Source organism: Mobula hypostoma, chromosome 13 (genome assembly GCF_963921235.1).
Source record: "Mobula hypostoma chromosome 13, sMobHyp1.1, whole genome shotgun sequence".
NCBI classification, from domain to species: domain Eukaryota; kingdom Metazoa; phylum Chordata; class Chondrichthyes; order Myliobatiformes; family Myliobatidae; genus Mobula; species Mobula hypostoma.
The window spans coordinates 6,730,155-6,752,002 of record NC_086109.1 but is presented as its reverse complement, the minus strand read 5'-3'; the positions used below and the strand labels follow the sequence as shown (position 1 = coordinate 6,752,002).

General features: G+C 43.1%; 1 protein-coding gene across 2 annotated transcripts in view; it reads left to right on the top strand.

The window, feature by feature from the left end:
* The first annotated feature begins 1,130 nt into the window (after positions 1–1,130).
* The window catches only part of LOC134355392 (acidic mammalian chitinase-like), a 32,947-nt gene continuing 12,229 nt past the window's right edge, over positions 1,131–21,848 (top strand). The window contains exons 1-10 of one of the 2 annotated variants that reach the window (XM_063065194.1): positions 1,132–1,423; positions 1,592–1,728; positions 1,955–1,987; positions 3,278–3,485; positions 7,853–7,909; positions 9,050–9,215; positions 10,914–11,038; positions 16,195–16,318; positions 17,713–17,895; positions 21,056–21,172. In XM_063065194.1, coding sequence (XP_062921264.1) covers positions 1,704–1,728; positions 1,955–1,987; positions 3,278–3,485; positions 7,853–7,909; positions 9,050–9,215; positions 10,914–11,038; positions 16,195–16,318; positions 17,713–17,895; positions 21,056–21,172 — 1,038 coding nt within the window. In that variant the 5' untranslated portion in view covers positions 1,132–1,423; positions 1,592–1,703. Of the gene's footprint in view, positions 1,729–1,954; positions 1,988–3,277; positions 3,486–7,852; positions 7,910–9,049; positions 9,216–10,913; positions 11,039–16,194; positions 16,319–17,712; positions 17,896–21,055; positions 21,173–21,848 lie in introns of both variants that reach the window. The other variant, XM_063065195.1, reaches the window with a different exon arrangement.

Below are 21,848 nucleotides of genomic sequence, written 5' to 3'. Positions count from 1 at the left end.
AAATTAAAAGAGACAGCCAAGGCAATGGTTTAATGGTTCCATTTAATATCAGAGTCATGCCATCTTGGTCAATATCTCCCATCCACTACATAATGTACTGGGTGGGCACAGGAGTACATTCAGCCAGAGACTCATTCCACCGAGATGCAACACAGAGCGTCATAGGAAGTCATTCCTGCCTGTGGCCATCAAACTTTACAACTCCTCCCTTGGAGGGTCAGAAACTCTGAGCCAATAGGCTGGTCCTGGACTTATTTCATAATTTACTGGCCTAATTTACATACCACTATTTAACTATTTATGATTCTATTACTATTTATTATTTATGGTGCAACTGTAAAGAAAACCAATTTCCCCCGGGATCAATAAAGTATGACTATGACTATGAGAATGTATAAAGTATACAACCTGAAACTCTTACTCTTCACAAACATCCACGAAACAGAAGCCCCCCAAAGAATGAACGACAGACAAATGTTAGAACCAAAAAGCCCTCCACCCCTCCCACACACAAGCAGCAGCAAAAGAATCAACCCTCCCCCTCCACAATTGTTCCGGTAGAAAGCATCGCACCCCCCACCACCCACCCACCACGCAAGCGAGAGCAAAGCCCCCCAAAAAACCATGACCTAGAGTCCATCAAAAACCACTGTTCATCCCAACAGTTCGACATCCCACGGGCTTTCTCTCTCTCACTAACGAGGGAGAGAGGGGTGTCGCTCCTGCCACAGTGAGAGGGAGACAAACAGCTCAAAACAGCAAAGTAAGACAAAGAGGAACCTCATACTCAAACTAGATGACTAAACCAATTGCCCTATAAAATAGCCAAATTCCAGTAACATGTCACCTGCTACTGAAAACTAAGGAATTCCTAGAAAAATACAGAAACAACTGTACCATAATTACTGGAAAATTTACTGAACCATTGCACGTATATACTGTGGGTGATTATATAAAAATACCAAAAAAGCATAGGAATGTTAAACTACAAGAAAAATAACAATTCTACACTTACAGGGCTAGACCTGTTGGATTTTGATGTGCAACACACACACACACACACACACACACACACACACACACACACACACACGCACACACGCACCCGCGCGCGCACGCACACATACACACACAAACACACACACACGGTGCTGGAGAAATTCAACAAATGGAAGCAGCGTCTATAGAGGGGAATAAACAGTCGATTTTTTGGACTGAGAAAGGCTATTTATTCCCCTCCACTGATGCTGCCTGACTTGCTGCGTTCCTCCAGCATTGTGCGGATGTTGCACATCAAAATGCAACGGGTCTAGACAGATACCAGGAGCAGATTCCCGATAGCTGGAAAGCCCACAGCAAGGAATGACAGCCCTTGAGCACAAGGTGTGACAATAAGATTAAGGGAAAATTAAACTCAAGTCAGGTGAGGGAGCCTTTTGGAAGATTTTGCCCTCATGTTGACTCCGAGGGTTTATCTAGTTTCTTTAACCTTTAAACACTGCCTGTGCTTCCAAATGCATTTGCCTTGTTCTCTTTCATTGCCTGGTTGATCATTTATAGGAACTTTGACTTCATTGCTTCCTCTGCTCAGTTGTTGTTACAGGAGACCCATAAACAAGTCTCATGCTGACCAGCAAACAGTGCTGACCAATATCATATTAACAAACTTTCAAAAGCATTGTTCCCTGAACAAGAGGAGCAAGATGGCAAAGGTCACATTCTGTGCTGGTAAGAATAATATTCAGCCAAATATCTTAACTACATGAAGCACCTAGTTAAAAATATAAATACATTATCTAACATGCCGAGTTTTATCAAATTATAACAGTTATAATTTTTATTATAATTATGTGTTAAATTATGTATCAAGTTACTTGTTAAATGTCCAAGGTATAAAAACATGTACACTTTAATAAATGCTAAACATTTTCAATTTTTGTTTCTGCTGCTTTAGTGGGATTGGTCCTGCTGTTACAAGTATGCAAAGGTAAGCTGAAACCTTCAGTCAGCACTGAATTTATCAACACTGGAGGAACTCAGCAAGTCAAATGGAGAAAAACTAGCAGTTGACATTCCAGGCCAAGACCCTTCTCAGCCCGAAACGTCGACTGCTTGTTTGTTTCCATAGATGCTGCCTGACCTGTTGAGTTTCTCCAGCATTTTGTGTGTTTTGCTTTTGTTAGGCTGGTCCTGGACTTATTTCCTGGCATAATTTACATATTACTATTTAATTATTTATGGTTTTATTACTATTTAATTATTTGTGGTGCAACTGTAACGAAAACCAATTTCCCCCGGGATCAATAAAGTATGACTATGACTATGACTATCTGCAGAATTTCTTGTGTTACTGAATTTATCATATCATGATGCTAGGAATATTTATAGCGCCAGTTCAGATATTACAACACGGTAGCCTAGCAGCCAACATAGTGGTTTACAGCGTCAGTGATTGTGATTCAATTCCTGACACAGTCTGTAAGGAGTTTGTACCTTCTCCCCACAAGTGCGTGGGCTTCCCCCACGTGCTCCGGTCTCCGCGCACGTTCCAAAGATGTACGGGTTAATGTTAGTAAGTTGGGGGCAAGCTATATTGGCACCAGCTTGCGAGCTGCCCCCAGCACATCCTCAGACTGTGTAGGTCGTTGACACAAGGGACACATTTTGTGGCATTGTGATCTATTTGAAAGGTCTCCACAGCTGAACATTCAGCTCAGCTAAGATCTCCTTGTAAGTGCTGGTGTGCTTTCTGCCTCGTCAACAGCAAATTGTAACACTAGTGTTACAGGCAATTGTAAAACTGGTAAATTAGTTTATTGTTATCATATGTACCGATACAGTCAAAACTTTGCTTTTCATGCCATCCATACAGATCATTTCATTACAACAGAACACTGAGGTAGTACAAGGGGAAAGCAGTAACAGAATTCAGAGTAAAGTCTTACTGTTACCGAGATAGTATAGTGCAAGGCTCTGACGAGATAGACTGTAAGGTCAAGAGCCTATCTTGTCATACTAGGAAACCATTAAAACATTAGGATAGAAGCTGTCTTTGATTCTGATGGTATATCCTTCCAGGCTTTTGTATCTTCTGTCTGATGCAGTGGGGGGAGGAGGAAAGGAAGAACGTCCCGGGTGGGAGGGGACTTTGATTTCATCAATAGGTTTCAATTTATACAAGTGTTATTTAAGGTTGCTTCCAATTCTAATATTACCTTCTTCAAATATGTATTTGAATTGTACAGGTAACCAACTAATAATTTATTTTCTCAAACAGTTTTAGGCAAGGACTATAAGATAGTTTGTTACTACCCAAGCTGGGCCAATAATCGAGGCAACTGTGGGTTCTCACCAGAAGACATTAACCCCAAGTTATGCACACACCTTACCTACGCATATGCTGTTGTTGACAAGAACCATCAACTAGTTCCTGGTGAAAAGGAGGATGAAAATCTTTATGAGTCATTTAATAACCTTAAAAAACGGTATGTGAATAACACTGTGAAAAATATCTGTAGGAGCCATGTATCTATTTTCTCTCTGTATTGTATGTTTATTGTGGGTAATATGTCATGTGGGTTGGGGCATTGAAATGAATGGGTATAGTTACATATTCATTCCCACTTTGCCTAAGTTCAGTTTAGTCTAGGTAGAACCAAGAGGCAACTTGGCTGATTTTTTTTGTTGATCACTAACACTACTATTAGATCACTATTGAATTGTTATTCCACTGCTTATTTCATTATGTCACTAGTTTTAGTTTTGTTAGTTTTTTTATCGCTGCAGGATTGCTGGTTTCTTAATAAAGGATCAAATGTACTTTCTTCATACAGTGTCAACACCACCCCACCCCCTTGCTCAACCTCCAAGCAGTGTTGGTTTGTTTTCAAGTAAACACTGCAGTATCTATTACAGATTTTTCTTTTACAATATGTTTTATTAATTTTCTACCTAGGAGATTACAGAGTTCAAGAAAAAAGAAATATATCAAATACATTATTCTGAATCGCACACACAAACTCCTTACTCTATATTCATACACGCAAACACAAGGAATTCTACAGATGCTGGAATTTCAAGCAACACACATCAAAGTTGCTGGTGAACGCAGCAGGCGAGGCAGCATCTCTAGGAAGAGGTACGGCTAGTAAGCTTTTCCTTCAGTTAGTCCTGACGAAGGGTCTCGGCCTAAAACGTCGACTGTACCTCTTCCTAGAGATGCTGCCTGGCCTGCTGCGCTCACCAGCAACTTAGATGTGTGTTGTCTATATTCACACAAATTGATTAATTCATAATATTGAAATATAGTAAATTTATTATATGGAAAAAAAATCTAACCCACTACCAAGACCGAAGCTGATTAGTAAAGAAGAAAAAAGAAAAAAAAGTATATTATTCGCCAACATCTGTGCTTTAAGGGCAAATCAAAGGTTTTGAAAATAGTTCAAAAAAGGTCCCCACAATGTTTGAAAGTCTTGATTAGATTCAGAAATTGAACACCGAATCTTCTCTAAATTTAAACATGACACCACATTACGCAGCTATTGAACATGAGTGGGCGGGACTACATCTTTCCATTTAAGCAAGAGCACCCTCCTCGCCATAAGAGAAATAAAGCCAAAATGTGCAAATCAGATTTCTCCAAAATAATATCCTTTCGTCCAATAATACCAAATAAAGCGGTCAAAGGATTAGGCTTAAAAAGTACCGAGAAAGGTTGAAATACTTCTTTCCATTATTTTGAGTGAAGCTTCTCTATTATTACATTTATCACAATAAGGAGATATATCCAAATAAAAGCGAGACAACTTATCCTTGGTCATGCGGGCCCAATGGACCACTTTAAATTGTAGGGGAGAGTGGTGAGCACAAAACGATGAAGTGTTAACCAATTTAAAAATTTCATTCCAAGTTTCCTCGGAAATTGAAGTCTGTAAGTCTTGTTCCCAAAGATTTTTAATTTTATCTAAAGGAACACTTCTCATTCCCAGTAACATATTATAAATATTAGATATAGATCCATTATAAAAAGGTTTCAAATTAAAAATTACATCTAGTAGATTCTTATCAGGACTTTTAGGAAGTGTACATATTTGAGACCGTAAAAAGTCTCTTATTTGTAGGTATCGAAAAAGGTGAGTTTTGGGTAAGCTATATTTAGCTGACAGTTACTCAAACGAAAGGAAACTTCCCTCTACAAACAAGTCCTGGAAGCATTTAATACCTAATCTATCCCATTCTTTAAAAGCCACATCTATCATAGAAGATTTTAAAAAACAAACAGATTTTAACATAAATTTTAAGTTCTGCGTGATCCCCTTCACAAGATGTTTTCATAATCAAGGAATTGTACTTTCTTTCTTAAAAAGAGAAATTGGTTTTGAAATTAATGGAGGAATACACCTAATGTCTAACATTAAGTATGAATGAATATATTCTACTATACAGAAATACATCAAAAGTAATTAGAAAGAATTTTTTACTGGAAAGCTTGTATGGTAATAATTAAATATTCTGTTAAAACAGAGTTCAGCGGTGAAGGAAACTAATTGGTGTTGACAAACAGACATTATTTCACAACTCACAATGGCATTAGCCTCTAGTAAAAATCAACATCAAAACAGGCCTTCTGGCCCATCATGTCAGTGCCATCGTGCCTATCTCTATCAATCAGAATCAGGTTTAATACCACTGGCTTATGTTGTGAAATTTGTTGTTTAGTGGCAGCAGTACATCGCAATACATAGTAATAAAAACAGTAAAAAGTAGATACATATATTTACAGTAAGTTAAGTAAGTAGTGCAAAAAGAATTTTTTTTTAATATGCGGTGAGGTAGTGTTGATGGGTTCAATGTCCGCTTAGGAATCGTATGGCAGAGGGGAAGAAGCTGTTCCTGAATCGCTGAGTGTGTGCCTTCAGGCTTCAGTACCTCCTCCCTGATGGTAGCAACGAGAAGAGGGCATGTCCTGGGTGATGGGGGCCCTCAATGATAGATGTCACCTTTTCAAGGCACCACTTCTTGAAGATGTCCTGGATGTTGGGGAGGCTAATGCCCATGATGAAGCTGACTGAGTTCACAGCTTTCTGCAGCTTCTTTCAATCCTGTGCATCTCACCCCCATACCAGACGGTGATGCAGCCAGTTACAATGCTCTCCACAGTACGTCTGTAGGAACCTGGTGTCTTTGGTGACATACCAACTCTCCTGAAACTCCTAATGAAATATAGCTGCTGTCATTCCTTCTTTGTAACTGTTGGGCCCGGGATAGATCCACAGGGAAGCTGACATCCAGGAACTTGGAAACTGCTCACCCTTTCCACTTCTGATCTCTTGACTTCCCCTTCCTGAAGTCCACAGTCAATTCCTAGTCTTACCGACGTTGAGTGCAAGGTTGTTGTGACACCACTCCACCAGCTGATCTAACTCACAACTGTACAACTCCTTGGCATTGCTCAAGCAACACTAATGGAATATTCTGCTGAACATCCCATCCTCCCACTTGCCTGCATATCTTCCATGTCCCCTAGGCCCTGCTCACTCAATTGTCTGTCCCGATGCCTCTTAAAGGTTATTACTGTTCTTGCCTCCACTACTAACTACCCTCTGTGTGATTTTACCCCTCGGACCCTCTTTAAATCCTCGCCTCATTTTAAACCCATGTCCTCTAGTCTTAAAAAGCACCACCATAAGAAACAGACTCCTGCTATCCACTCATAATACACCCTCATAATTTTACATACAGTAGCTCATAGCTCTATCATATAAAGGTGGGTTAATAAGCTTGTAGATGACATGAAGATTAGTCATGTTGAGGATAGTGTAGAAGGGTGTTTTAGGTTACAACAGGTCATTGACAGGATGCAGAGCTGGGTTGAGAATGTCAGATGGAATTCAACCCAGAAAAGACTGAATGATTCAGTTTGGAAGATCAAGTTTAAAGATGGAGTATGAGGTTAAGGACAAGATGTTGCAGTGGGCAGGAACAGAAGAATCTTGGGGTCCATGTCCATTGATTCCCCCAAAGTTGCCGTACAAGTGGTTAAGAAGGCGCAAGGTGTGTTGACCTTCATTAGTTGGCAGATAAATTTCAGGGGCTGTGAGATAATGGTGCAGCTCCATAAAACTCTGGTTAGACCACACTTGGAATATTGTTCTGGTCACCTCATTATAGGATGGATGTGGAGAGGGGAAAGAGGAGAATTAGCAGGATGTTGTCTGGATTGGAGAGCATATCTTATGAAGATGGGTTGAGTGAGCTTGGGCTTTTCTCTTTGGAGTGGAGGAGGATGAGAGAAAACTTGATAAATGTGTATAAGAAGATAAGAGGCATAGATCGAGTGGATAACCAGAGAGTTTTTCCTGGGGCAGAAACGGTCAATACAAGGGGGCATAATTTTAAGGTGATTGGTGTGAAGTATAGGGAGGGATGTCAGAGGTAGGTTTTTTACACAGAGAGTAATGGGTGCATGGAATGCCCTATGGGGGGGGGTGGAATTAGTGGTGAAGGCAGATATATTGGGGACATTTAAGCGATTCTTAGATAGGTATATGAATGATAGAAAAATGGAGGGTTATGTGAATGGAAAGGGTTAGATTGATCTTGAAGTAGGTTAAAAGATCAGCACAACATTGTGGGCTGAAAGGCCTGTATGTGCTGTGTGTATGTTCCACACATAATGAACATAATGAAGATGCGGATATTCAACATGGCCTGTGTCAGTGGTACCTCTCCAGTGACTGTAGTACCAAACCGCAAGGATGACAAGAGGGTAAATATTGTTCTGCTCTGTCCACCCTTTCTGGTTTTTGTGCTCTTTTTTTAAAACAATCATCTCCTCTAACTTTCACAGAAACTCAAATTTACAAACACTTCTGTCTGTGGGTGGCTGGAACTTCGGAACTGAAATGTAAGTCTCTCTCGTTCAAAACTTGTAAGTGGGTCACCAGCCGCAGGACTATCTGGGACTGTTTGCCATAAGGAGTGCACGCAAGTCCTACTCGAGCACATGAATAGAAAGGTGAATGGATTCACACTAACCTCCAGAAGGCAGGTAAACAGGATTAGTGCCTGAAAGGGAAGAGTCGACGGGGAAAAGTCGAGGAGAGACAGTGGCTGGGTTTCTCCAGTACAGACTTAAGGGGCTGAATGGCCTTGCCTTGTGTAAACATCCTGCAACTTCTGCTAAAGTATCTTGACTGAGATGGTAAATTAGTAAATTTGTTTATTATTGTCACATACACTGAGGTACAGTGGAAAACTGCCTTGCCCGACCATCCATACAGATCATTTCATTACAACAGTGTATCAAGGGAAAACGATGACTGTATGCAAAATAAAGTGTTACAGTTACAGAGACAGCGCAGTGCAGGCTAAAAAAAGTGCAAGGGCCATGACGAGCTAGATTGTGAGGCCAAGAGTCCATCTTATCATACTAGGGAGGGGTTTGGAACAGGTGACAGAGGAGGAGTGCTCGAGACTGGGTGGGGGAGGCGCTGCAGATTTAGACACACGCAGCCTGAGACACCAGACAAGGTCATTAGATTCTAAACGATTACTGTAGTTTAGTCATCATTACAGAATGTCCCTCTGGTGCTTTCCAATCCCTCCCCTCTCCCAGCCATGATCGTCCTGTGCCTGCCCCCCTTCCACTCTCAGTCCACAACAGATATCCATATCAGAATCAGGTTTATCATCACTCACACATGTCATGAAATTGGTTTTGTTTTGCGGAGGTACCACAGTGCACTACATAAAATTACTACAGTACTGTGCAAAAGTCTTAGGCACCCTAACTGTATATACTGTATGTGGCTTAGACCAAAATAGAGGTATTTTGAGGAAGTATTAGTTTCATAATTAAGTATGAACATGGTAATTTAGACATCATAACTGAACAATCATCATGGGCTGTGTGTCCATTATTCAACTGCAGAGTTTGGAAGACTAAATTCTGAAAAGGATTTTAACTATTACTAAATAAAAATAGTCTTCTTAGCCAGATGTGAAAATTATGCTGAGCATATTGTCTCCAAACCCATTTTGTCAGGTTCACTATCATGGCTGCCAGTAAAGAAACACGACAAATCTTCATTAAGTCTGCAATTAAGCTTCTAAGAGAAAAAGGGTTTGATGGTTTGGATCTGCACTGGGAGTACCCAGGGTTTAACAGAAGCCCGCCCGAAGACAAACAACGATTCTCTTTCTTGGTTCAGGTGAGCAGGATATATCAAATCACTCACTTTTTGGGAAGAATGTTCTTGACCACAAAACCACTGAATTTTATTTTATTTGAGTGTTTGAACGTAAGGAAGCCAAATACAGTCGGCCCTCCATATCCGCGGGTTCCGCATCTGCGGATTCAACCAACGGCGGATCGGGATCGAAAAAACCCCACAAGTTCTCTCTCCAGCACTCGTCGTTTGAGCATTGTTCGCCTCGCGTCTCATTTGGTCGCTACTTGTGTTGTGTGCACCCTTTGTTTCTGTGAAAAAATGGCTCCTAAAAAGCAATTAAGTGGTCAAAGCAATTCCTCAAAGGCTAAGAGGGAGCATAGAGTACTGTAATCTAGAGATGATTAGAAGTATTACTCATTGTTTGAGCACCATTCGCCTCGCGTCTCGTTCATTCGCTACTTGTGTTGTGAGCGAGAGGAAGGAGTTTAAGGCTAGTAAGGGATGGCTGGCTGGCTATGTAAAGTGCTGGAGCCTCAGGAACTTAAAGATCAGGTGAGAATCGGTATCGGCTGATGCCGAGGCAGCATCAGCGTTCGCAGAAGAGCTACGATGGTTGCGTCTGTACCGAACATGTACAGACTTTTTTTCTTGTCATTATTCCCTAAACAATCCAGTAATACAACTACTTACATAGCATTTACATTGTATTCGGTATTATAAGTAATCTAAAGATGATTTAAAGCACAGGAGGATGTGCTTAGGCTATGTGCAAATACTATGTCATTTTATATACGGGACTTGAGCATCCGTGGAATTTGGTATCCATTGGGGGTCCCGGAACCAAACCCCCCGAGATACGGAGGGCCGACTGTACCAGGGGCTGGTAAAACAGGGGTGGAGGGCAATGCGAGCCTATAGAGGTGGGGTGCAGAGGTTTTGCTGGCTGCCTGCTGTGCAGAACCTATTCTTCCCATGGCATTTATGGGGGCAGCAGAGTAAAGAGCTATCAGGATTGCCACGGAGCGAGCTTCCAGGTGGCTATGGATGTGACCCGTGGACCCAAGTCGGAGCCTGATCACCTGGGTGGGGTCGCCCGGGAGAGAGTTGTCTGATCACTGACGATGTGCCCCAGCACATCCTAGGGTGTATCTCAGCCTCAAAGACACAACGTGGAATATCCCTTCCAGCTCTTTGAGTCATGTCAGTTGCAACTCACCGATTTAACCCTAGCCTAATCACAGGACAGCTTACAATGACCAATTAACCCATACTTCTTTGGACTGTGGGAGGAAACCGGAGCACCCAAAGGAAACCCACACATTCTGCGGGTGAGACTTACAAACTCCTTATAGAGGACACCAGGATTGAACTCCAAACTCCGAAACTCCGAGCTGTAAACGGGTCGCGCTAACTGCTACACCACCATGGTGTGAAGGTTGGCCTAACCAGTCACAAATCTACACTTACAACACGCTGGAGGAACTCAGCAGGTCGGGCTGCAACACTTCGTCTGGCCTCTGCCCCCTCCCTCTTCAGTCCTGACGAAGGGTTCCGGCCCGAATCGTTGACTGATCATTTCCACGGATGCTGCCCGATCTGCTGAGTTCCTCCGGCATGTTGTGAGTGTTGCTTTGACCCCAGCATCTGCAGAGTATTTTGTGTTTACAGAACTACACTTATAATCTGCAGGATATCATTTATCATTGTAATCTTTGGCTGTTTTTTTTTAAATAACAGGAACTCCTGGAAGAGTTTCAGAAAGAATCCAATGAGACCAGCAAACCCCGATTGTTACTATCAGTTGTCGGAGCATCTGGAATAAGAAACATTCAAGCCGGATATGAAATAGAAAAGATTTCAGAGTACGTCACAAGTGAATTTTGTCGCTGATACAGGTTTAATTATGTTTGCCCTAAATATGTTCATCAAAACATTTGTTTTCTAAATGGAGAAAAGAATCAATAATCTGAGGTGCGAAGGGACTTGGGAGTCCTCATGCATGGTTCCCTAAAGGTTACTTTGCGGGTTGAGTCAGAGGTAAGGAAGGCAAGTACAATGTTAGCATTCATTTCGAGAGTACTGGAGCAAAAAGCAAGGATGTAGTATGTCGAGCAACACACACAAAATGCCGGAGGAACTTGGCGGGCCAGGCAAAAAAGTAAACAGTGAAAAAAGTAAACAGTTGACGGTTTGGGCCAAGACCTTCACCGGGACACAGTCTCAGCCCAAAACGTCGACTTTTTACTCTTTCCCATAGATGCTGCCTGGCCTGCTGAGTTCCTCCAGCATTGAATGCGGATTCTCTTGCATGGAATATTGAGGCTGTTACTGAAGGCTGGCGAGGCCTCACTTGGAGTATTGTGATGCACTGGGGGAACTCAGCAGGTCAGTCAGCATCAGTTGAAAAGATTAGTCGACGTTTCGGGCCGAAACCCTTCGTCAGGACTGAAGGAAGAACTTAGGGGAGGGTTTGAAGAATGCTGGTAGTTGAAAAACACGGTAATTTTAAAGACAAAGGGGTGGGGGAGGGGAAGCAGGGAGGTGATTGGCAGGAGAACAATCCCAAGTAGTAGAAGGAGGCGGAACTATGAGGGAGGTGATGTAAAATAGGGATAGAGGAAGGGAGGGGGAGGGAATTACCGGAAGTTGGAGAATTCTATGTTCATACCAAGGGGCTGGAGACTACCTAGACGGTATATGAGGTGTTGCTCCTCCAACCTGAGTTTAGCCTCATCATGGCAGTAGAGGAGGCCATGTATGGACATATCTGAATGGGAATGGGAAGCAGAGTTGAAGTGGGTGGCTACCGGGAGATCCTGTCTGTTTTGGCGGATGGAGCAGAGGTGCTCGATGAAGCGACCCCCAATCTGCGTCGGGTTTCACCAATGTAGAGGAGGCCGCACCGGGAGCACCGGATGCAATAGATGACCCCAACAGACTCACAAGTGAAGTGTTGCCTCACCTGGAAGGACTGTTTGCGGCCCTGAATGGTGGCAAGAGAGGAGGTGTAGGGACAGGTGTAGCACTTACGCTTACAGGGATAAGTGCAGGGTGGGAGATCCACGGGGAGGGACGTGTGGATCAGGGAGTCGCGGAGGGACCGATCCCTGCGGAAAGCAGAGAGGGGTGGAGAGGGAAAAGATGTGTTTAGTGGTGGGGTCCTGTTGAAGGTGGTGGAAGTTGCGGAGGATAATGTGCTGGATCCGGAGGCTGGTGGGATGGTAGGTAAGGACAAGGGGAACTCTGTCCCTGTTGTGGTGACGGGAGGATGGGGTGAGGGCCGAAGTGCGGGAAATGGAGAAGATGCGGGTGAGGGCATCATTGATCACCGTAGAAGGGAAACCACGATCCTTAAAGAAAGAGGACATTTGAGATGTCCTGGAATGGAAAGCTTCATCCTGGGAGCAGATGCGGCGGAGACGGAGGAACTGGGAATAGGGAATGGCATTTTTGCATGTGGCGGGGTGGGAAGAGGTATAGTCGAGGTAGTTATGAGAGTCAGTGGGCTTGTAGAAGATGTCAGTGGACAGTCTGTCTCCAGAGATGGAGACCGAGACATCGAGAAAGGGGAGAGAAGTGTCCGAGATAGACCAAGTGAATTTGAGGGCTGGGTGGAAGTTCGAAGTAAAGTCGATGAAATTGACGAGCTCAGCATGGGTGCAGGAAGCAGCACCAATGTAGTCATCAATGTACCGAAGGAAAAGTTGGGGAGCAGTACCAGAATAGGTTTGGAGCACAGACTGTTCCACATAACCAACGAAGAGGCAGGCGTAGCTGGGTCCCATGCAAGCTCCCATAGCTACACCCTTAGTCTGAAGGAAGTGGGAAGAGCCAAAAGAGAAGTTATTAAGTGTGAGAACCAGTTCCGCCAACCAGAGGAAGGTAGTGGTGGTGGGGAACTGATGAGGTCTATTATCCAGGAAGTAGCGGAGGGCTTTGAGGCCTTCTTGATGGGGAATGGAGGTGTATAAGGATTGGACATCCATAGTAAAAATGAAGCAGTAGGTACCGTCTAGGTAGTCTCCAGCCCCTCGGTATGAACATAGAATTCTCCAGCTTCCGGTAATTCCCTCCCCCTCCCTTCCTCTATCACTATTTTACATCACCTCACTCATAGTACCGCTTCCTTCTACTACTTGGGATTGTTCTCCTGCCAATCACCTCCCTGCTTCCCCTCCCCCACCCCTTTGTCTTTAAAATTACCGTTTTTTTCAACTACCAGCATTCTTCAAACCCTCCCCAAAGCTCTTCCTTCAGTCCTGACGAAGGGTTTCGGCCCGAAACGTCGACTAATCTTTTCAACTGATGCTGACTGACCTGCTGAGTTCCTCCAGCGCATTGTGAGTGTTCCTTTGACAACAGCATCTGCAGATTATTTTGTGTTTTGGAGTATTGTGAGCAGTTTTGGGCCCCTTATCTAAGAAAGGATATGCTGACATTGGATAGGGTTCAAAAGAGGTTCAGGAAAATGACTCTGCGATTGAAAAGCTTGTCATATGAGGAGCATTTGACAGTTCTGGGCCTATATTCACTGGAATTCAGAAGAATGGGGGGAGGGTGGGGGGAGATGTCATTGAAACCTATCGAATGTTGAAAGGCCTGGATAGAGAGGATGTGAAGAGTATGTTTCCTATGGTGGGTGAGTCTAGGGCCAGAGGACACAGCCTCAAAGTCCATTTAGAACAGAAATGAGGAAGAATATCTTTAGCCAGAGAGCGGTGAATCTGTAGAATTCATTGCCACAACAGCTGTGGAGGCCAAGTCATTGGGTATACTTAAGGCAGAGATTGACAGGTTCTTGATTAGTCAGGTATGAAGGGATATGGGGAGAAGGCAGGAGACTGGGGCTGAGAGGAAAATGAATCAGCCTTGATGAAATGGCAGAGCAGACTCGATGGGCCAAATGGCCTAATTCTGTTCCTGTATCTCATGGTCTTATGGTCAAAAACCTGAAGGTAATAACCACGGCTTTGAGTAAGAGCCACACTATTACAGAAGTGTCCAGTGTACATTTTAAACTTTAGCACAGGGAGGAAAGGTCAGGAAAAAGATGTTTATGCAATGAGTAAGAATTGTGAATTACCAGTAAGAGACTCACATAAGCAGCAATATTAGTGATACAAGCAGTAATGGGATTCACGTTTAGAGAAGAGAGGAGATGATATAGTGAGAGGACAAGTGTCATGAGGGGCACAGATAGGGTGAATGCACAGTCTTTATCCCAGGGTTGAAGAATCAGCAAGCAGAGAGTGTAGGTTTAAGGTGTGATGGGAGAGAGTTCAGAGGAACTTGAAGGGCAATAATTTTTTTAAACACAGGGGGTGGTCAGTAAATGGAACATGCGGCCAGTGGAGGTGGTTGAAGCAGGTCCATTAACAGTATCTAGAAGATATTTGGACTGGCACATGGATAGGAAAGGCTTGGAGGGACATGGGCCAAATACAAGCAAATGGAACTAGTTGGGACATCCCGGACAGCATTGTCCAGTCAGGCTGAAAGACTGAATGACTATATGACCTAAACAAATAGGCTAGGTTTGTTGATAAACTAGCGAGATGAGTGGGGCGTCAGGGTAGCATAGTGGTTAGCATGAAGCTATTACAACTCGAGGCATCGGAATTCAGAGTTCAATTCTGGCACCGTCTCCAAGGAGTTTGTATGTTGTCACCATGACCATGTGGGTTTCCTTTGAATCTAATGTACTTAATTACAGAATGGTGCTGATGCTTTGCAATAGTTCAACTAAGTTGAAATGTTTTGTTGATGAATTTCATTTGTACTCAGTGTCTGAGGCTTCTCACTTAAGTGTCCAACCATAATCAGCCAGCATTGATGGAATCCAGTTGCCCTGATACTGTTTCTCCATGACTGCAATGTCCTGGTGAAACCTTTCACCATGCTCGTCACTGACAGCGCCAAGATTTGCAGGGAAGAAGTCTAAATGGGAATACAGAAAATGAATCTTTAGTGACATGTTGCACTTTATGGCTTTGTATAGTTGGATCATATTGACAACCAGCTACACGTAGACTGATGCTTTGTAGTTGCCAAGAAAATTTTCAACAATATCCTTGAATGCCTTCCTTGGGATTTTCTCCAGTCCCACTAGAAATTCTTCAAATTACCTGTCATTGATTAACTTTTATACCTGTGGGCCAACAAAAGTGCCTTCCTTATTCTTGGCATCAATTATTCTCACTTGAATTATGAATTGAAATAACAAATATAGGCGACTTTTTTTTAAAAAATGGTGTGTGATAGGGAAATTTCATGGTGATTTTCATGATCAGCAGCCCAAAACCCATAAAGTACACCCAAAAGTGTTCAGGAATCAAAATTTTTGCTGCCCAGTGTAATGCGTCCTAAGCCGATCTGATGCACTAGGACTGGGTTTATGGTGCCTGTCCCACCGTACCCAGCGGAATAACCCATTTCTTTAGTAATGGAGATGTGTAAATGTTTAACTATGTATATGTTGTTTGTATACTGTATTTAAGGTAGAAACTTCATTTATTTTGTACTATGATTGTGTAGTCTTAAGTTAACTTTGTGGGTAATTAAACATGGTATGCCCTAGTGCCTCATAAACATTGCCCTCAGTATGAGAAAGAGATAGACCATAAGACCATAAGACAAAGGAGCAAAAGTCGGCCATTCGGCCCATTGAGTCTGCTCCGCCATTTTATCATGAGTTGATCCATTCTCCCATTTAGTCCCACTCTGCCGCCTTCTCACCATAACCTTTGATGCCCTGGCTAGAGGGAGACTGCCAGGAGTTCACACTGGACTGTACAGAACGACTATTGTGCTTTCTGGTGACATCTTTTTGCAAATATTGGCTGTTTTCTTTTCACTAACTCCTGTAAATTTGATTTTTGACGCACCTAATAAGCACCCTAAGCGACTCCAGCCAGTTTTCCTTTGATCATAACCCACAGATCTCACATAAACCATTACATCAATGGCTGCTGTAGAAACTTCCCACATTTCATTCTCAACACGTTTCTGTGTTGTGCAGACACGCAGATTTTATCGGTGTGATGACCTACGAGTTCCACGGCCCATGGGATTTCAAAACTGGACCCAATAGTCCACTGTACAAGAGCTCTCAAGACAAAAATGATGACAGATACTTTAATGTGGTACGTACGCATATCCTTCCCACATCACCATTTACTTTATTTACTGATTACTTATTTAGATAAAGCGTGGAATAGGCCCTTTCAACCCTTCAAACTGCACTGCCCAGCAACCTCCGACTTAACACTAACCTAATCACTGCACAAATTACCAATGACCAATTAACCTATCAATCTTTGGAATGTAGGTGGAAACTGGAGCACCCGGAGAACATGTAAACTCCATACATGTGGGAATTGAACCCGAGTCACCTGTACTGTAAAGCGTTGTGCTGACCACTTTGCTACTATGCCGATAACTCTTACTTTGTCTAGATAGGGGTGGCGGGATGGGGATACCAAAGGAGGTGTAAAGCATTCCTTCTCTCCGCTAGCCTGCAACTCAGCTTGGCAAGGTGTAACACCTGCTTAGCCCCATGAAGCCATGGGAGCAGATAGTGGAAGGTCGTATGAGCAGCCGGTGCAGATCACAAGTCCTGGTTATGCGACCACTGACACCAGGCAGACAATCTCTGAAGAGTATTGATAATGGCTGGGGTCACCCGTCCAGTAAAGACACTGCCCAGAAGAAGGCAATGGCAAGTCACTTCTGTACAAGACACTGCCAAGAACAATCATAGTCATGGAAAGACCATGATTGTCCACATCACACGACACGGCACATAACAGAAGAGGGAACCTTGTCTAGACAGATGATAAGAAGAATAGATAGTGTGGACAGCCAGGGACCTTTTTCCCCAGGGAGGAAAAGTCTAATACAAGGGGGACATAACTTTACAGTGATTGGAGGGAAGTATAAGGGGGATGTGAAAGGTAATTCATTACAGAGTGCTGGATGACTGGAACACACTCGCGGGGATGGTGTTAAAGACAGATACATGGGGCACACCTGAGTGTAACGCTTTACTGCACCACCTGTAAGATCAGGATTTGAGTCCCGATGCTGTCTGTAAAGAGTTAGTACACTCTCCCCATGACCACATGGGTTTCCTCTGGGTACTCCCGTTTTCTGCTACAGGTCAGGGTTAGTAAGCTGCGTGCATGCTATCTTGGCACCGGGATGAAAGCATCACTTGCGGGCGGCCCAGACACAATCCTCATTGATTTCATTTGACACAAGTTATGCATTTCACTGCATGTTTTGATGTAGATGTGACAAATAAAGCTCGTCTTTCTTTATCTTTTCTTCTTTACATTTAAGAGACTCTTCGATAGGCTCGTGAATGAGACTCTTAGACAGGCAAATAGAGGGCTATGTGTGAGGGAAGGGTTAGACTGATTGTGGAGTAGGTTTAAAGGGTTGGTATATCTTCACGGGCCGAAGGGCCTGTTCTTCATTCTAGTTTTCTAGAATGCAATCTTGGGCAGCCACCTCCAATAGAAATCCTTTCTTACAGGAGTTTGCAGTGAACTACTGGAAAGAGCAGGGCGCTCCTGCAGAGAAGCTGTTGGTTGGATTCCCGACGTATGGACGTACATTTACCCTCTGTTCCACCGACACCAGACCAGGCGCCTTGGCTTGTGGTCCTGGGTCACCAGGGAACTGCACCAGATCAGAAGGAACTTTAGCATACTTCGAGGTACAGTTCAATACACAAAACTACCTCAGCTCTTTGTCAATTTTACAGAAAAGGAACGCACTTTGATTATTATTATCTGTTGTAAACTTTATTATCAAGCAACACAACAGGTCCCTAATGTGTAAACTCGTGGTTTACTTATCACAGTGACACATGAATGGTATCATTATAAAATTTACTCTAACGATTTACTATTTATTAATACTATTATTATTTTTAATTTGCATTTACACAGTTTGTCTTCTCTTGCACATTGGTTGTTTGTCAGTCTCTGTGTGCAGTTTTCCATTGATTCTATTGTACATTTTGCTCTGTGAATGCCCGCAAGAAAATGAACCTCAGGGTAGCATATGGAGACAGAAAAATACTTTGATAATAAATTCACTTTGAATTGTGAACATCTTAATCATCATTGTAATCATAATTGCTATTAACATTATTAACATTCTAGCTTACTTACAATTGGTATGAGTAATTAGGAAACAAAGTTGACAGTCAGGTATTCTGTGGCAAGTAAGTTATAAGACCATAAGACATAGGAGCAGAATTATGCTATTTGGCCCATTCAGTCATGGTTGATTTAGAGAAGGGGTTCCCCACCTATTTCATGCCATGGACCCCGACCGTTAACTGAGAAGCCCATAGACTCCTGATTTAGAGTTGTAGAACACTAAAGCACAGACACAGGCCCTTTGTCCCATCTAGTCCATGCTGAACCATTAATCTGCCTAGTCCCATTGACCTACACCCAAACATAGCCCTCCCATCCAGTACCTATCCAAATTTCTCTTAAATGTTGAAATCGAAACCCGCATCCACCACTTAGGCTGGCAGCTCATTCCACACTCTGAGTGAATTCCCCCTTACGTTCCCCTCAAACATTTTATCTTTCACCCTTAGCCCATAGTTGTAGTCACGCTCAATCTCAGTGAAAAAAGCCTGTTTGCATTTACCCTGTCTATAACCCTCATAATTATATGAAAGATTATTTCATCATCATCATGATAGAACAATAACATTAAGCAAGGGGTCTGCAGACCCTGGGTTGAGAACCCGTGGCCTAAACTCTTCTTAAACAGTGCTATTGTATCTGCTTCCTCCACCACCCCGGCAGCACATTCCAGCCACCCACCAGTCTCCGTATAAAAACTTTGCCTCATAAATTGCCTTGGAACTTCCAGCTGCAATCCCCTCACTTTAAAGATCTGCCCTCTAGCCCAGGTAGGGTGGCAGGATACAGACATGTCTCTACCAAAAGAGGTGTAAGGCGTTCCTTCCCTCCACTAGCCTGCTAGTCACCCTTGTAACACCTGCTTAGCCCCCCACCCCCAGGTCAGGGTCACGTGAAGCCATGAGAGCAGGTGGGGGATGGTCTGAGCAGCCAATGCATATCACGACTTAGTTATGCAACCACTTACTCCGGGCAGACAAACTCTGAAGAGTAATGATATTGGCTGGGGTCGCCAGTCTTGGTAAGACACCACCCAGAAGGCGGCAATGGCAAACCACTTCTGTAGAAAGAACTGCCAAGAGCAATCACGATCACAAGACCATGACAGACATCCCACCTCTCCCGGAACTTCCGGGAGTCTCCCGCGTTTTAATAGTGGCTCTCTGATGCCCACAAATTATATACAATATCCCAGAAATCAATTTTTTTGAGAGCGAGCGAGAGAAAAGCAAGAGAGAGCGCCACAGTGACCGCGAGAGAGAGAGCACGCGCGAGGAAGCGAGAGAGCAAGAAAGCAAGTGAGAGAGGGAGAGAGCGCGCCATTGCAGAGTGTTCAAAAAAAAATAAAATGTACGTCACCCCAGACTACACTAAAGTGTACCCCTGCCTAATAGGGGTCAAAATAATGACAGTGTTGCTCGCTGCACTGTTTGCAACAGTGACTTTTCTATTGCCCATGGTGGGTTAAGACTGTAAAAGACATGTTGAGGTGAGTTTAACAGGTGTCATTCGTTCATTATCATAGCTAACGTTATTTAAACTAGCTGGCTGGCTGCTCAGGAGCTACTCTATTGCAGACATCCCACCTCTCCCAGAAGTCTCCCGCAAATTGATGGTGCTACCTCCCTGAAATGAGTCTTTGCAGGGTGGGATGTCTGCCATGATCACCCATGTTATAAGACACAGCACATAATGATGGTGATGATCTAGCCTAGGGTGGCAAGCCTTTTTGAGAGCATGTGCCCAACTTGCCGAAGGTTCTTCTAAAAACAAATTATCTTGTGTCCCATGATAATGTTGAGCAGATATTATCACTGATAAAATTATTTGTAACAATAATCATGGATTTTTTTTTCCAAGATGAGTCATGTTGCTCATTCACATGCATTCACTGTTTTACTACTAAAAGTATAACAGACAGAATGAAATAAATGAAGCATTTTAAAAAACCTGTTAACAATTATTAATATTAAACTTTCAAAAAGACAATTAAAAATAAGTTTGTTTCTAAATAGAACTGTTTACTATCCAAATACTGATGTGTACACCAGGTCTGCGAGGATTCCAAAATGCATCTTGTGACTGTCTAGCTGTCACCAAGCTGACATGAGACATTTCCTATGAAAACATCTCACTGCTCTCCGGTTGTAAAAGATCATCTGCTGATTCATTTGGAACTAAAGATAATCATGAGTTGAACCCGGGCCGCTGGCGCTGTAAAGCGTCTTATGCTACCATGCTGTCCCTCGAGGATTTCTTCTACTACTTCAGACCCATAGAAGCAATTCATGAAGAAGTCATTCCCAAAGGGTTGCCTGACATAGACTAAATAACATTAATGCGCTTTCGTTCTTAATTTTTCCTAAAATAAACAGAAACCTTTGCATCTATCCTAAGGAATCCTGGTAATAATGTAATTATCTTAGTCACACCATCCCTCAAAATCCACTTCCAAGATAACATAGATTGTGTTTAAGAGACTATTAGTAGGTACATGAATGTAAAATAAAACTAGAGGGTTATGGGCTGTGAAGGAGGCAAGGATTACAACTGCTCAAACAGTAGCTTTATGTAGGTCGGCACAGCATTGTGGGCCGAGTGGCCTGCGATATGCTGTACTGTTCCACGTTCTATGATCACACGCTACACATTCGTAACTATGAAGCACACTGAAGGATAGTGATACAGTTATACACGTTACCGTTACAGGTCTGCAGCTTTTTGAAAGGCGCCACCAAGGTCTGGCTTGATGAACAGGAAGTTCCATACGCATACGGTGGTGATGAGTGGGTTTCTTACGACAGCTTGAGGAGCTACGAGAAGAAAGTATGTATTCTATAGTCATATTTAATATAGATTCCTGTGTACCTTTGGTACCACAGTAGCGTAGTGGCTACCGCGATACTATTACAGCTTAGGATGTCAGAATTCAGAGTTCTGTAAGAAAGTTTTTATGTTCCTTCCCCTGTACACGTGGGTTTTCTCCCATATTCCAAAGACATACCAGTTGGTAGGTTAACTACGCATTGTAAATAACCCTGTGATTAGGCTAGGATTAAATAGCTGGGTTACTGGTGGGCAGTGCAGCTCGTTGGGCTTGATGGGACCATTCCGCACCTTATCTTTAAATAAAATAAATAAGTACCTGATGGCAGGTGTGGAGTTTGCACAATCTCCCTGTGACCACATGGGTTTCTCCCTGGTGCTCCAGCTTTCTCCACATTGAATAGAATAGAACTTTATTGTCTTTGCTCAAGACAATGAGATTGTGGTGCCACTCCAGTCCGTGCAAAACAGATATTTACAATGCATGCAGTAGGGGTTCATTTTTTTAAATTCCCATTTTTACATGCAACAAGTGACTTCGGTAAGGCCGTTGACGAGCCAGGGTGTAGCATTACTCAGCTGCACAACAGCCCTCGGGAAAATGCTGTTTTTCAGTCTTACTATCTTGGCTAAGATGCTTCTGTATCTCCTACCAGAAGGCAGGAGATTGAACAGT